Consider the following 16,292-nt stretch of genomic DNA (forward strand, 5'->3'; position numbering starts at 1 on the left):
AAGCATGCAGCTACCAAACATGAAATTGAGACCAAAACTGACAGAGGAGTAGCTCCTTATTGTGGCGGCTCTGCTTCACTGATTGTTAGAAGGAAAGCTGGGCTTGCTTCTCCTCCAGGTTACAAGTATTTGAAGACTTTAGAATGCATTTATGTTTCTTGTAAAAAATGCACACATATAAAGTAAAACTTATTCTGACAGGTACTAGAAGAGGAAAGGCTGGATAGTTAAGAGCTTTTATGTAGGAAAGATGAAAATATTTACATCTACACCTGCACAAACTAGTCGCAAGTTGAGATTTTCTGTAGCATTATTTCTGTTACTGTTTTAAGAATTTATTCCTATAGCAGCCCAGTGCATTCCAGTTGCTATTAACCATATAGTTTTGATACAGGTCAGTAAAACAGAATAAAAGAAATAGCAAAAGATTGTGGTCCTGAATCTTCTTGTAACTTTTCTTGGAGCAATGTAATTCCATTGAATTCAGTCAGTATTTCAACAAGAAATACAGAGTCCAACTTTTTGGGTTTTTTCCCCCTCAGTGTCTGGAACTTAAATGTTGTTGAACCATTTACCCTTCCAGGGACCAGTCCGGAGACCAATCAGGAGATCGATGATGGGAATGTTCAGGTGATGATGTTCTGAAGGTAGAGCTTAACTGATAGGAGATTGTACGATTCTGGCGTCGGAGCTCCCGTACAGCATGTTCCCTAAATAAACATTATTTTACAGTAAGCTAAGCACTTTTCAAAAATCATCAAAATGATCCCATAGTCATTATAATTTTTTTTCTCCTTAAGATAGTCAGCATTTTAATTTTAGTTTAGTTTAAAACTAAATGTGTTCACAATACACTTCTCTGAAAGACAGGTTAGTGACTCCCCTACTCAGAATTAGTTCTACATATCAACTGTCTCTACGTTCTCTAAAAGATAGAAGCTAGACACGGTTGCTGCAGGTCAAACTCTCAAAATTGTAAAAATCTCCAGGGAGGAAGGGCCTAATTTTAAGGTTATTCACAAGTCTGCAATATAAGGACAATCACTAAAATCAGCAATTATATCAATGTTAAGGACAGTGTTATTAGCAGTATTCTTGTGCTGTTTGAGTTGGGAAAGCCAGCGGACTAGTATTGATCTGACTTGCCCTGAAACTTCTGGATGGTTGAGAGATGCAGGACTCCTCGGTAGGCAAGTTGTAAAATTGTAGTCAAGTCACTTTGTCTGCAAGGGACGAGGCCTCCATACTGGATCCATCTGTAACTCCTGCACCTGGGTTTACGGGGAGGAGGTACATGGGACTGGATAATACATTAGAATATTTTTACGTACTCCTCTGTGATCCTGGTTTCAGGCTGCCAGTTGTTTCCATAAGGAGAATCTAGCCCGGGTTGGATTGGGAAACTACAGCAAAGGGTGGCTACAGCAACCCCGGAGTTTCAGCATATAACTCCAGTAAAAGCTGGACAATGATTCGTTATAAATGAATGGGTGTTTCGGGAGGACACCGCTGACCCAGGCTGGAAAAAAGGACTCCGAGTTGCCTGAAATCTTGCAAATGAAGGCAAAACAAGGGCTGCCTGTATGGTATTGACCTCAAACTTGACCTCGCTGTGGCTTAGCCATTATCACAGGCCTACTTATGGAGTGGAACACAGAAGCAGATTGCCCAAACCCACAGGAGAGCTGTCAGACCCAGCACCAGCTCACGGAGCTGAAGCTACAGGCAGGGAGAGGGCTCACTCTTGCAGCAGGAGCCCACTGAGACAGTAACTGTTTTCCACCTAGTTACCAGCATCCCACAACCTTGTGCCTGGGAAGCTATCATATGCACCACAAAGATGATGGAACCAGATTTATCTACGTTGACTGCTAGTCTTACAAGCCTTAATGCTTTTAAGGGCTTCACTGTGCACATGCTGTAAAGTCTTTAATGATCAAACTGGTGCTGGCAATGGTGGGAAAGCAGAGTGGAGCTGCTTGCACTTCTCACAGGTAACAAAGCCCTGTCAAACTCCAAGTTCAGTGTCAATGTAGCAAAACTGTGACCAGTGCAAAAAAGTAACTATGGGCAAGTTTTTTATTTGGGAGGAGACTAGGGCAGAGAAAGGGAGGTACAAAGGCAGCAAAGTGGAGAGTCAGGAAACAGAAATGGATAAAAAGAGATGCAAGTCATGCAGTAGAGGTACCCGACAGTCAGAGCCTGTGCTAGGTCACCAAAAACAGAACAGGACAATAAATCAAATCTGTTTTTTCCATGCGTCCAAACTGCTTCTGCAGTCAGGAGGATGGGAGGGATGGGGAGGTACTTTTCCTAACTGGTTAAAAAAACCCCAAAGGGATGGGTTAAGCCTCCAGCTATCACTGTGTTAGTGCTCATTCAAGGCCTGACAGTGCTGGCACTTCCACCTCCTAATTGCAGGCATTATTCCATTCTGCACCAAGGCAGTAAATCAATACAACTAGCTAAAAGTCAGTGTTAGAACAAGGATACCATCTACTTACTTGTTTAACCTGACAACAAGAATAAAGGAAAATCCCAGTCAGTACTGTCAGCTGCTGCTTCCATTCTATACTACTACAACACCAACTTTAGTGATAGCATTTTTCCTCTCTGGCTGTTTTTCTGGGTTTCACTTACCAGTACCAGAAAAATAGACTGGCTGTAAGAAACCAGCTTGGAGCTTTAATCTCTTACCCTGCAAGCAATAGAGATCAATACCTGCTCTTGTAAAGCATAACTTTCTGAGGAAAAATAGAAAAGAAATAAAATCCTTGTAACCTTTGCAGGACATTGAAGGGACGCTGTCTTGATTTTCTGAAAAAGCAACAAAAAGACCCCAAATCTCTAGCCTTTCAAAGATAGCTAAATCTAATGTCAGCCTCAGATTTTTACATGAGAACATTTCAGTCTTTGCTATCTAACATTTCTGCATATTGTTTTTCAACGGATTTACAAACTGCGTAATGGAACCTAGCTTTATTCTTTCCAAAACAATTCAGAAGTAGAAGAGAAATTTTCTTCAAGAATGAAAACTGGTGATTGTTGCCTCAGCATAGGCTCACTCTAAATACCAACTGGAAACTAGGTTTTGATATTACTGCAACTACAAACAGTCATGTGAGTGACAAATTATCCTTAACTAGAAGAAGACATTAAGTATGGGCCAAAATAATTCCAGAATGTGTACTAACAATTAAACTGCATGGACAAGCACATGGTTGTGTGGACCCCTTAAGTCAATGCTCTGATCTGGTTTAGTTCAACTAGCGCAGTTCTTGCGAAAAGTTAGCCGTTCATATCACTGAATATAGCTAGTGTATAAATCACTTTTTCAACCAACCAGCTGCCTATTTCGTCATTATAGATAAATTCAAGAGAGACATCACTACAAATAAGTGAAGACAGGTGAGCCTTTTCAGGACAGTGATCAATCCCATCCTAAACCAGGCAATTCTAGAGGACAGTTTATCTCATTGTCTCATTCCATTGGCTATAAAGGGAATCCAGACAACTGTTTAGACAACATGTACAACAGCTACACAGGCTGCAATCATTGACATGGATAGGCTCTGAACACACAGGAGATGTACAGCAGAGCAAAACCAAACTCCGTTGTTTATCCTACTAATTAGTCTAAGTCTTAGTATGATATTGCATTTCACCCCAATTAGACGCAGGAAGCTCAATACAAACACACACACTTGCCTTTCAAAGCGCTCGGTCTCCAGCTGTCTTTTGGTGATATCCAGTTCCAACTCTAGCTGAGCTGCTCTGTTTCTGAGCTGTGAAAAATCTCGACTCTGCACAGCACTGAAAAGTCCATACACTTCAATTAGATAGCAACTATAATCCTCTAAATACGTTACCAAATACAATTATCCAAAATTACAAGGGCAGTTACACCATGTAGTTGTGATTAAGAACATTTTTTATAGTAAAATATAACACTACACAGAAAAATCTATTATCTATATAGCTGAGGAATCAGAAGCAGGTTTTTGTTATCTTCTGCTGTTAAGGTAGCCAATGTACATTGGCCATTTGAAAAGGCAGCTAGATAAAAAGCCATCCCTGTGTGTATACACTTGGGAAGAACGAAAAAAGTCTGCAATATTCTCCTGGTCATTTACTCACAGTTTATTTTCTGCTAAAGAAAGCTGTTCCATGAGAAACCGAATTTCAGAATCTTTTTCTTGCGTTGCTATCTGTGACTGAAGTTGTTTCTCATGATTGGATATGAGCAAAGATTCCAGGTCTTTCAGAGATGCTCTTTCATTTCCCAGTTGTTTTCTCAGCAGCTCTATTTCAGAATGGGATGATTCACACTTACTCTGTAGCTAAACAAAAATTTAAAAGTTTTAGATCTAAGTCTGTTAAGCTTGCTGGCTATGTATTATGCTAAGTGACATGTTTGGGGGTTTTTAAGGGAAGAAAATAAAAAAAGGGGGAGAAAAAAAAAGGAAGACTGGGATTAATGACCAAAATTTGCTCTCATTCCAATATGGATGATTAGTGTTGTATTTGCCTTCAGTCAAAATCCTGTGTCACATTTCTAAATTCCCCCAATGTATACAACTCGTTATAAATATATTTGATACAAACGACAAAATGCTATGAAACACATAGATCAATAGAATGTAGACAGAATCATTAAAGAAAAGGAAGTTTTACATATTGTTGAGACAAGGAACTACTGATTAACCACCTGCATGCAGGAAATGACATACGGTATAACAAAACAACATCTGCATCACCAGCAGAGTGAGATTACACTTATTTTACTTAAAGGAGCATCAAGAATAAATCTGGGAGGAAAGAGAACATTAATAAAACCGAAAGTAAGAGATTAAGTTCAGAGAAGTTCATAGGATGGCCTAGGCTGGAAGGGACCTTAGAGATCATCTAGTCCAACCTCCCTGTTTTGGGCAGGGATGCCACCTCTCGACTAGACCTGGCAACACATGGGGACCGAGCAGGAATCTATTTATTTGGAGGAACATAAAAAAGAAGAATAATCATAAACCCCAGTGTGTTCCACTGCAAACTGAACAATACATTTGTCTGAAACATAACTATACAAAAAGAAAAAAAAAACATTCTGAAGACATTATTGAGTGCGCTACAGAGACACGGAAAACTACCTGTTTTAATCTTAGCATAAATAAGCTAGGTGCTATTTTTCCTTCATTTTTTCATGTGTGCATTTAAGTATGTCTGAGTCCATTCTGGGTGCTGCAAGCACTTTTATCTGTATTTTACACAAACCTAGTTTACATTAAGCGCGATAATGCTCACCCAAAGGTCATGGTAAATCTATGAACTGAGACACCTTACAAAACACTCCACCTCGTCAGCACATTCCTCAGAATTTTCAGAGGATAATCATTTGTGTGTTAAAACGAAGAAGATATTGCAAGAATCAAGATCATAGGCAAATGTTGGGGCGGCAAGGGAGGAAAAAAATAAGAAAAAAAAAGAAAAAATAATTTTTCACTTTTCAAAGCAAAAATCAAGGTCAACAGAAATTGATTTTCAAGGGAAATTAAGGAAAGATTCTTAAAGAGATACTGATGCTTCCCAAAGGAGTCACCATTTTAAAGTCCATGTCAAGTTTCTTTGCTAATAAACTATTCTAAATATTCTGCTTACTTAGTGACTGATTATAACCAAAGATTCACTAAATAACTCCCATATATAAAAACTAGAGGAGATTTCTTGCTTCTGACAGCAAAATCAGCTACTTACCTATTAAACTCTATTCCTAAAATTCTGCTCCTTGTGCAGAACTAATAAAGTTCAAAATTGTGCCATGGCCCGCATTTCATTTTCAGATGACACGTTCTTATTTGAGCAATAAAATATATTCTTGTATGTAGATGATCAGAGAACACTGAGATAGTGTCAGCCATATTTATACTGCTGTCACCATTAACTCAGGCATGACTAAGAGATGACTGAAGTCACACTAAAAAGAAGTCCACAAGCCAGCAGCTGCAGTTCTGACTAAAAGCACTTAGAATTTTGTATATTTAAATTAACACAATCTAGTTTTTTCCTTTTTGAAAAATGCCTGTACTTTGCCCAGTGACACTTGTATTTCCAGTCACTTTTAAACACTTAATTTTCAGTGGATGGCAAAATGAGTCTGGGAAGTCAACAGAGCAAGGGGAGAGATTAAAACACTGTGACTTCCTTGAAGGATTTATTAGGAATGAGACCCGAAGAGATGATGGTAAAGGAAGCACATTACATTAATTCTAGTTCCATTTTGCCTAAAAGAAAGCACAAGGAACACAGAGCACTGCTAAGCACATTAACATGTTTAAATAAAAACTTCTGTGTTTAAATGTATGCCTTATAGACAAATTCTGACGGAATTTGTTGCCACAGTTTTCATTAAGAGGTCTGTTTATTCCTATGCTTAATAGAAGGCATGTGGGAAGGAATAAGAAGGATGAAATCTCTACCCATTTGAGGTTTGCTTGACAAACTAGGACTACATATCAGTTTTGTTATATGGTAAAAAAAAAAAAAGTAAAAATCTGTCACACAATCTTCCTGTGCTCTTTTGCTACTGTTATGTTCTCATCCACTTTCGGAACAGCAGCAGATCTGTTCCTCTTGAGTATCTAATTCCCATGGGTAGCCCTCAGTAGCCTATGGGATACTGGGGAAGCTGAGATTATCTGCAAGAAAAACTGTAACAACCCCAACCCAGAAGACAGATTATATGTTCGGAATGTATTTCCAAAGTCATGCTGTGGACTTCTCTGTAAATTCTTCAGATTTTCAAGGAGGAAGTAGGTCTCTGGGACACCTAAAGCAGTGGAAAGAAGGCTGAAAAGCTGGAAGCAAGAAAAGCAGGGACACAAAACAAGTGATCTAGCACCAGGTAGGTTTCAGGTATGCCATGGAGTTGGTGTGACATTATGCCTTCCGTCATTCCAAACACAAGATATTTATATTTTTCTTTTCTCTTTGAAATATGCTATTTTCTTAAAGCATGACTAATAGAATTCTAGCCATGTTACGAAACAAACTCAAACTCTATACAATGTAGTACATACCTCTAAAATACAAGAAGTGGCATTGAACATGATTTTGAACGGTTGCAGGCTGTTGCAGCTGCTGCCAGACCATTTCAGGGGTAAAGTATGTAAAGAATACTTTCAACTTACTTGCCCCATCTCTGTTTCAAGGGATTCCATCTTCTCTTTCAGCTTGCAGTACTCAGACTCCACACTGAGCAGTGCCTGTTTAACAGAGCTACAATCTGCTTCTGCTTGGTGGCATTTTGCTTTCCAACTTTCTCCTTGTTCACGGGCTTTGTGGTAATTCTCCAAAAGTTCACAGTTCTCTCTCTCCTAATACATAAAGCTTGATTGCTTAATAATTTACAGTAAACTTCACAAAATAGGGATATCTAAAGATCTGCAGGTATGACACGATATCAGATGTTCTCCTTTCACTGAAAATTTTGCCATTTAGCTAAAACATTGAGACATTTGTTACAAGTCAGTGTTTTGTTCAAGCTGGCCACATTTCAATGCTCAAAAGACAACTCTTAAAAACTGCTAAATTAACATTCCTAATATGAGGTATTGCAATATATTGCAGGAATATTTTTTAATCCCATATGGTAATAAAGACAGACACTTATTATTTACTGTCAGGATTTTAAAGTTTAATAAACACACGTGTGTCTATCTGTATGTTTGTATATATATGTATATAAAAACAACAATGAAATACACTTCATTATTCATGTACTGCAAAAGCAGCGAAGAAAATGTGTTCAAACTAATTATTAGGAGAGTGCAAATAAATTTTGGCTAGGAAGCAAATTCTTCAATTGAAATATGTTTAAAATTTTAAGTGAAAATAACAGCTTTTATTAACAGACTTAATTCATATACTTACTTTAGACTTCAGCACACCCTTGAGTCTGACAATATCTGTGTTTGAATCCTGGGCTTTCAACTTCATCTCATCAAGCTCATTTTGGCATTTCGTTAGTTTTTTACATAGTAGCTATGAAGAAATATTTGTTTCATGTGATTAAAGTTCACTGTTTGTACTTTCACACAAAAAATAAAATTAGTGCATATCTAATGCCTATGGTTATATTAACTCATTATTTAAAGGCTATATAAAATCCAAACCATGTATATTTCTATAATCAAAATTCTGCATTTGTCAAAAATATTTTTTCTTTGACTTACAAATAATGCTAAATCTTCTTATAAAGAAGACAAAATGTAATAAAAGACTGTAGTAATTAAGAAGAAAACCAGAGGTGGTTTATTTAGATGGCCATAACAAAATAGCCCACCCCATTTAAGAAGCAGGCCTCAGAGTCATCTCCCTCTTTGCTATGTATTCTAGTCTCTTAAAAGTCCACATTCAGAAAAGCAGAAGACAGCTAAAAAAAATTAATTATCTAATTAAGCAGTTATCTCCTAATTAGAAGAAGTAAAGACACGAGTATTAGGAGAACACACAAAGAATTTCTGGCAACTATTGCTTACAAAAGTGAACAGAATGAGGGAAAAAAGCTAGAGAAAGGCCATCTTGAACTGCTCTGTTCAGAAACCCTTCCTTAAAAAATTACTACAACATTGAAGAAATGACAATGCTACTTTAAATACTTTGAGTATCACCTAAATTAATGGAAGAACCTAGAGGACTCAATACATCTTGTAGAGGTAAGCCTATTAAAAGGTAGGTGATCTTTTTGTTTCTAACTCATTCCCCAAGCATCCAGGCACTGCCAAGAAAACCATGAAGCAAGAGGAGGCTGGATTTTGTACCAGCTGACTTCCTCAGCATCAACTGTGAATCTGTGAGAAAGTAAAGAACAGCGACTCCCTGGAATAACTTTGGCAGTTAAAGCTACTAAAAACTTCAACATTTTTTCTAAGATCCTCAAAAGAGGGCGCTAAGGAGAAGCAATTAGCATGAGAAGAGATTTTTTTAGAATGGGAACTGTCTCACCTAATTTTTGCAGTGCAGCATTAGGCACCTGATCTAAACTATTTAGCTACACTCCCTTTACAATAAAGGGAGACAGACAGGTAAAACAAATCACTTGAAGAACTAGGATGGGATGAATCTCCCTCTGGAGGACTTTTCTTCACTTAAAGAACAGCCTTCATATCTTAAAACTTTTATGCACCTAACATCAGGTGAAGTTAATTTGCTCCTTCAAAACAAGGCAGTGCTTCTAGAGGAAGAGGAAGGCAGGTAAGCAGAAAGTATTTTCAAAGACAAAGATATCCTAAGCAGTATAGTAAGTGCAGAGAAGAAAGACCAGGTATCAGAAACCCCAAATGAAGACAAGAAGTTCAATAAAAAAAACAGAAACACTACATAGTGAGGAACTGCTATAGGTATTAAGTTTAATTTCTAGCTGCTTGGAAAACATATCGATGCATGGAGATCGTGTGTGCATGAGATTACACTTCAGTTTTAAATATTTTAATTACTTTCATTAGTAACTGCATGGACAAGTAACAAAGAAGATAACGTAATGCTGTATTATAACCAAATACTTACAGCAACTTTTATCCAAAGGCTACTATAAAGGAATCTAAAAAAACCCATGATACTATTAATATAGTTTGAACCTTATTAAAATGTGTCCTGTGTTACATTACTAGCAAGTCAAATTCATAAGCTTTTAAGCGCTTTGGACCAGTCAGCACAAGAAACCCTTGTTTACAGAAACACTCCTTTAGAGTACTTTTCCATGCAAGCAATAGTTTTAACTGCCACAGTGTTTTTATATGAAGATCGGAAAAAAAACATTACTTAGGTGTTCCTCAAGATAAACATCCAAACCATTACATAAGAATAGCTGGTCCTCTTCACACAAGTGAGCTGAGCAATAAGGGAGAAATCAGAGTTTGAAAGAAGAGCCTATAAACTAGTTTGCAGATTTACTTCAGATGAAGGCCCAACAATTCCATGCAAAATACACAATTTTCCCTTTTATTCAAAAGTTCTCTGTACAAATATACCTGGCTTTCTTGCTTAATATTAGAAAGGTGCTCCTGTAACCTGTTATTCTCCTGAGCTAAAGACTCTCTGTTCTTGTTACTCTGTGCAAGTTCTTTCTTGGTTTCTTGTAGCTGTTGATGCAAACTGGAGATATCTTTCTCACAGATACAGAGTGCTTCAGTAGATTCTCTGTGCAGCAAACAACAAATAACTTCAGGTATGACAATACTGCCCAACCTAATACAAATAATAGCTTTTCCAATCATGAAACACAGCTGTGAAACTTTTAGAATTTTATAAAGTAGCAAATAAAATTATACATTAGCATATCTTATGATTCATTGTTTTAGTTAATATTATAATTTAATCAAAATTTAATACCGATCTTGATATTTTATCCTTACTTTGTGGAACGCTCCAACTCAAAAATCAGAATCTTGAAATCCAAGATTATTTTCTCCTTGAAAAGAAATAAAAATTACTATAAACCTCTCAGCACTCCTCAGTATAAATCTTCCTTTTATTCAGCTAGCTTATTAATTTAACTATTTAATTTGAAATGGACTGTGGTTTTCCAAGTTCCATCATGTACTGTTTAGAGCTGAAAATTCTGATAATCTAATTTGACAAATAAAGGAACAAATCTTCTGCAGAATATAATAACTTTAATTACATTTTTTAAATCCTTTGTGGTTCTAAAGGTAGCATTTGGCTGACACTCGTAAAACTAAATTACATCCTCTGTCCATGAGACAAATTATTACAGCTTTTCTAAAATGCATAAAATAGCAGAGTCTGGTAGTTTGTTATTGAAAAAAATCAAGAATTCTGTCACTGTATTTCCATAAAGAAGATAGCACCAAGTATATCACTTTACTCCCTTGTCTTTGAATATAGATGTTAAAAGAAGCATAGATAGTCTAAGGAAATGTCTTCCACTGGACACACAAGAGAGGCGAGAGAGAGATATCCTTATTTTCTCCAAAAGGGACACCATTTTACAATGTATAGCTTTTAAAAGGCAAAGTCAGTGCTTGCGCCAAGATGATCGTATCCTGTCCTGCAATATATTTTCTTTATGATTTTGTTTAAAATCAGTGCAAACTCTTAAGTTAACAATCACAACAGTTAAAAAGTACCTTCTTCATTTTATCCTAAATCAGCATCCAGATGACTTAAGCTGAAGTCAAAACAATGTTACAGAACTAAGAACTAAGCAGCTTCATTATACAGCTTGAAATCACACTGTGCAATAGACTGATGCAATTTTCTTAGGTAAACTAGTACCTTAAGGTGCAAAGAATATAATTCAGATGCTGCTTCAATAACAACAAAGACACTATCATCTGGCATCCTGCATCTCTAACATCAGTGAACTCCAAGGAAGAATTTAGGCTAAATTTTATCAAAAGCAAAATACTTTATTGGCTAATTTACTCTTTTCCACTTGAGGAAAGAACTTAAAGTCTCCTCTTTTGATAAGTGGAAACCATACAAAACACCAAACATGAAATGCTCAGCACTGCTCAAACCTACTGCTGTTGAAGCCAACACTGACTTTTATTGTTGCCTTGAAACTGGAGCAGAACTAGGTCACCACTGAGCACTGCTGCAGGTACCAGTACAAGCCAGGTGTGATGACCTAACAGATCATTTCCCTATTAATCTTGTGTGGCTATGTGACTATTTACTCACTAGAACATACTTTAATTGCCAAGCTTTCCTCAAAAGAAGCAATCCTGTCTCTTCCCTCTTCCACGCAGTCTTGCAAAGTCGCCTTCTCTTTATCAAGTTGTGCAACTGATTCTTTCAAAGCACAGATCTCCTCTTCTTGTGCAAGACTTTGTCTTGAAAAGTTATCTGGATACAAGCAGAAAGGTCTCATCTTTATTATTTCAACCCAAATGAAATAAAAATTCTTTTGATGGACTTCTAAAGCATAAAAGAATATGGCAAAAGCTCCCCTTCAAAAAAACACTGAAACATGTACTTTTTCAAAACACATAAATACTCCAACTAATACTTATAAAACTGCATTCTTCCTTCAATCAAAGATCATTAAAAATATATTTTTGCAATATTATAACAATAAAGGCTTAAACAGAATTACAATAGACAGAATATGTCTATGTAGACTATAGTGAGTAAAGACTGATGAAGTAAGAGTTGATATCCTGATAATAGCCACTTAAAAATTAGTCACTTAACAATAATGAAAAAAAGAAATCTACTCACTACAGAATCAAATTGTAAAAGACATCTCTCCCTATCTTTGTTCAGCTAGTAAGGTGTTACACACTACATTTACCTCTAAATGGTCAGAGAATCTATTCTTATATGATCTACACACATTGCATTCATAGAGTTGAAGCACAGAAACCCTTCTGGCAGTGAACCTTACACCTCATAAAAACTGTTCAGGTTGCAAATTACTCTTTAAATATAACTCTGTTTGGACTTATTGAATTAGACTTATTAACCACTTCCAGGAGATAAAACATCTGAAGTAAAATGATCTGTAGCTCAGTCTTTCAGAGACATCATAGCACACATTAACATTCTAATTTTTTTTCCACAGAACTTCTCCCTATTACAACTTGTAAGGTTAAAAAAAAAAAAAAAAGTGGTAATTCATCAATATTGAATTTTATTACAAAAAGTGTTTCTGTCACTCACCAATTTTTTCATCCAAAAGCGTTATTGTTTCTTGGGCAAGTTGCATTTCATATTTTTTCTTAGCAAGGCTTTGCTGAGTCTCTGAAAGACTCTTTTCTGTCTTTTCATTCAATAAACTGGAAAAGCAGAAGCATTAAACAGGAGAATTCAGATGTTTATATTTTTTTCTTTTTGAAACGTCACTAAAATTTCAGAAGTTAGCAAAAAGCAAGATTCTTCCATGTATTTTAGACTATTTGGATATTTTATTAATATTTTATTCATGTTAACTTTAATCTCTGGATATTGAAGCCCGAGTACTCCTGTAAAGTATCACAGAAAAGTAAGAAAAACCCTTTACAACAGGTTGATGTAAAAACTTTTCAAAAATTACTAAAATAAAAATCATCACTGGGGACATACATTGGAATGCCTGCCCTATTTCAAGTTATACCCAAGTCATACATTCAAAACATTTAATGATATTAATGATTCTCAAACTGTTGTAAGAAACTGAAGAGATCAGCCTGGTTTGGAGGGGGGAAAGAAAAAGATATTTTAGTAGCAGCAACTAATCTTCAACAACTCAATTTTTTACAGTGTTTGTAAATCTGACAACTTACTATAAAGCAGCAATAACTAAGTGTTGGATTTGCAAAGGAGTTCAGGTTATTTTAGAAATCACAGTATCCTTAGAAAGGTATTGTGGGCCAGCACAATATCGCACATTAGTACCCAGCACACGCACCAATCAAAATCCAACAAAAAAACCTAAAGCACCTATGTGTCAACTACAGCAGTCAGTTGTAAGGACACATAAGTTTAGGAGAGTGTTTGCCTAACAATTACATTTAAGGAAATATGAGAGGGAAAAGGTTGCAGTTTCTTTTCCTGCAGTCTCTTCACTTTGTAGCCTAGTTCAATCTATGATCTAGTCTTCTGTATCTGTGTGGATACCCGCAGAACAGGTGAACAAAGGCAAGATGTAGGGAGGTGTTAATTCAGCTCAGCTCTGTCTTGCCTTGACAGACTCTTGACTGTGATGACCCAAGGAGGGCTGTGAAAAATGACCCAGCCCTGAGTTATCCAAAACAGCAGACCAAAGACCGAAACCTGAATGGAACTAAAACCAAAATAACAAACATTCTGCCCTGAGTCTCATTTTCAACTACTCTCTATTCTTGAGATATGTTAAACTCAGCTAAATCATTTATATGCTAGATATGTTAATTTGGCTGAATAAATCATTGGTGTGCTAGCCATCACAAAATTAGTAAAACTAGTAGGGGGCACCCAGGAAAGATAAGGGGAAATCTCATCACACCACCAAAGATAAACATTCTAGATAGTCTAGTCTCCTCAGGCATACCTTTGCCCTTCCATCCCATCCTTACAGGATAAATATTGTAAGATTTTGGGTAGAATTTGGAGAAGTTTCTTCAAACAATACAGTTGGACTGTAGGAGATTCTTCCCCCCTTATTTGAGACATCAGATACTTCCCCTGGGATTGAGAATCTTTACTTGAGTGAGGGTTAGTGACCGAGACATATGTGTGGTATTTTCACATACTTATTTTATGCTTTTTAAATCTGTACTAGTACATTTCCAGGAATCACTTAGTTTTGCAAAAGTGTATCCTTTGTTTTGCTTTTTAAATTGCAATAGTGCATTCTTCCACATATCCATAAAACCTGCAGTAGTGACATATAGGACCTGTGAGTGAACTTCAAATAAATTGCTAGTTTGAACCTTGCAGTCAGGTCTACGTATTGGACCTGTGGGTGAAGTTCAAAGAGATCACTAGTTTGAACCTTGCAGTGAAGTCTCTCTCTCTAACAGTATCTCTCTGCACAAACTTGCTCTGTGATTGATCTTTCCCTCCAGTCAGCAAATTATCCTTTTTTATCTTGCACTCACTGACCTATGCTTTCTTCTTTAAAGGCTTCAGTTGAGTCTAGTCCCACTACATGCTTCTGAACATGCTGAAGTAATTCATTTGTGTAGCAGGCCGCAAACCCTACGCAGGGCTTCAGTTTTATTCTCTCTCATGAAAAAGCTTCCAGACTAAGAAGAGGGTGTTTGAAATTAACTAGACACGACACTCATTAGTTTATGCATGTTTGTTTACCTCTATAAAAACATAACGAAATGAAAAATCTGGTTTTAAATCATATGAAATTTACCAAAAAAAATCAATCCCTGCAGCAACAAAGCGAGAACGTTTATATATAAATAAGCAACGAGGAAAACAATTTCAGTCCAAAAAGAAGAACAGCTTATTAAGAACAACTAAATTCCTTTCCCCATGAGCTATATAACAGTTATGAAAACCAGAGAACAACAGGCTGACTTTATCCATCCGACTAAAGCAATTACATACTTTTACTTACCTAAGTGAAACATATTCAGCTTCCTGTCGGCTCAGCTCAGTTTCAGAGTCCAGTGCTCTTCTTGCCAATCTTTTCACCTCAGTTTCCAGAGAATCAATGGTGTCTTTCATTAGAGCCACTTCGGACATCTGTTCTAACCGTTCACTATCTAACTATAATTAAACATTAAAAGCCAAAAAAAGAAAAAAAGCTGATTTATACATAGAATTTCTCTTATTGATTCAAATTCTACTCTGTTTTTAGCATAAATCTTTTACTGAAGAAGAAATGTCCCAAGCATCTCATTTACTCCAGACCTGACTCCAAGTCTACAGAAGATAGATGGCAAAGAGATGAAATGTGATTTTCACTTCCATTGAAGGACCATCAATTTCCTGTCTTTCAGATCTCTAGGAATGTTTTAATTTATTAATCATAGAATGTTTTAGGTTGGAAAGGACCTTAGAGATCATCTAATCCAACCTCCCTGCCATGGGCAGGGTTGCCCTTAACTAGACCAGCTTGCTCAAGGCCTCAATTTGGCCTCAAACATCTCCAGGGAGGGGCATGCACAGCCTCTCTGGGCAATCCATTCCAGAGTCTTGCCACCCTCATACTGAAGAATTTCATACCAAGATCTAATCTAAATCTATTCTCTTTCAACTTAAACGCATTTCCCCTTGTCGTATCAGTGGACACTCTTGTAAAAATTCCCTCCCCAGCCTTCCTGTAGGTTCCCTTCAGGAATTGGAAGGCAGTTATAAGGTACCCCCAGAGTCTTCTCTTCTCCAGGCTGAACAATCCCAGCTCCCTCAGCCTGTCCTCACAGCAGAGATGCTCCAGCCCCTGGATCATCTTTGTGGCCCTCCTCTAAACTCATTTTGACAGATCCATATCCCTCTTATGGTGGGGACACCAGAACCGGACGCAGTATTCAAGGTGGGGTCCCACAAGAGCAAAGGGGGAGAATCACCTCTCTTGACCTGCTGACCACGCGTTTCTTGATGCATCCCAGGATGGGGTTGGCCTTCTGGGCTGCATGAACACACTGCCGACTCACATTGAGCTTCTCATTTATCAACGCCCCTAAGTCCTCTTCAGGGCTACTCACAACCCACTCTGTACTCTGTTTATGTTTGTGCCTGGGATTGGCCCGACCCAGGTGCAGGACCTTGCATTTTGACTTGTTGAAGCTCATGCAGTTTGCACTGGCCCATTTCTCAAGCCTGTCAAGGTCCCTCTGGATGGCATCTCTTCCCTCAAG

General features: G+C 37.2%; 1 protein-coding gene across 1 annotated transcript in view; it reads right to left on the reverse strand.

Moving 5' to 3' along the window:
* Nucleotides 1-575: 575 nt before the first annotated feature.
* Nucleotides 576-16,292, reverse strand: part of TSGA10 (testis specific, 10) — a gene marked incomplete at both ends in the record, with an annotated part of 23,143 nt that continues 7,426 nt past the window's right edge. The window contains 10 exons of the mRNA XM_009865392.1: nt 576-710; nt 3,709-3,813; nt 4,138-4,340; nt 7,182-7,367; nt 7,924-8,034; nt 10,023-10,191; nt 10,407-10,462; nt 11,708-11,862; nt 12,679-12,794; nt 15,050-15,201. Of these exons, the coding sequence (XP_009863694.1) occupies nt 576-710; nt 3,709-3,813; nt 4,138-4,340; nt 7,182-7,367; nt 7,924-8,034; nt 10,023-10,191; nt 10,407-10,462; nt 11,708-11,862; nt 12,679-12,794; nt 15,050-15,201 (1,388 nt within the window). The remainder of the gene's footprint in view (nt 711-3,708; nt 3,814-4,137; nt 4,341-7,181; nt 7,368-7,923; nt 8,035-10,022; nt 10,192-10,406; nt 10,463-11,707; nt 11,863-12,678; nt 12,795-15,049; nt 15,202-16,292) is intronic.

Source organism: Apaloderma vittatum, unplaced genomic scaffold, assembly GCF_000703405.1.
Source record: "Apaloderma vittatum isolate BGI_N311 unplaced genomic scaffold, ASM70340v1 scaffold16002, whole genome shotgun sequence".
NCBI classification, from domain to species: domain Eukaryota; kingdom Metazoa; phylum Chordata; class Aves; order Trogoniformes; family Trogonidae; genus Apaloderma; species Apaloderma vittatum.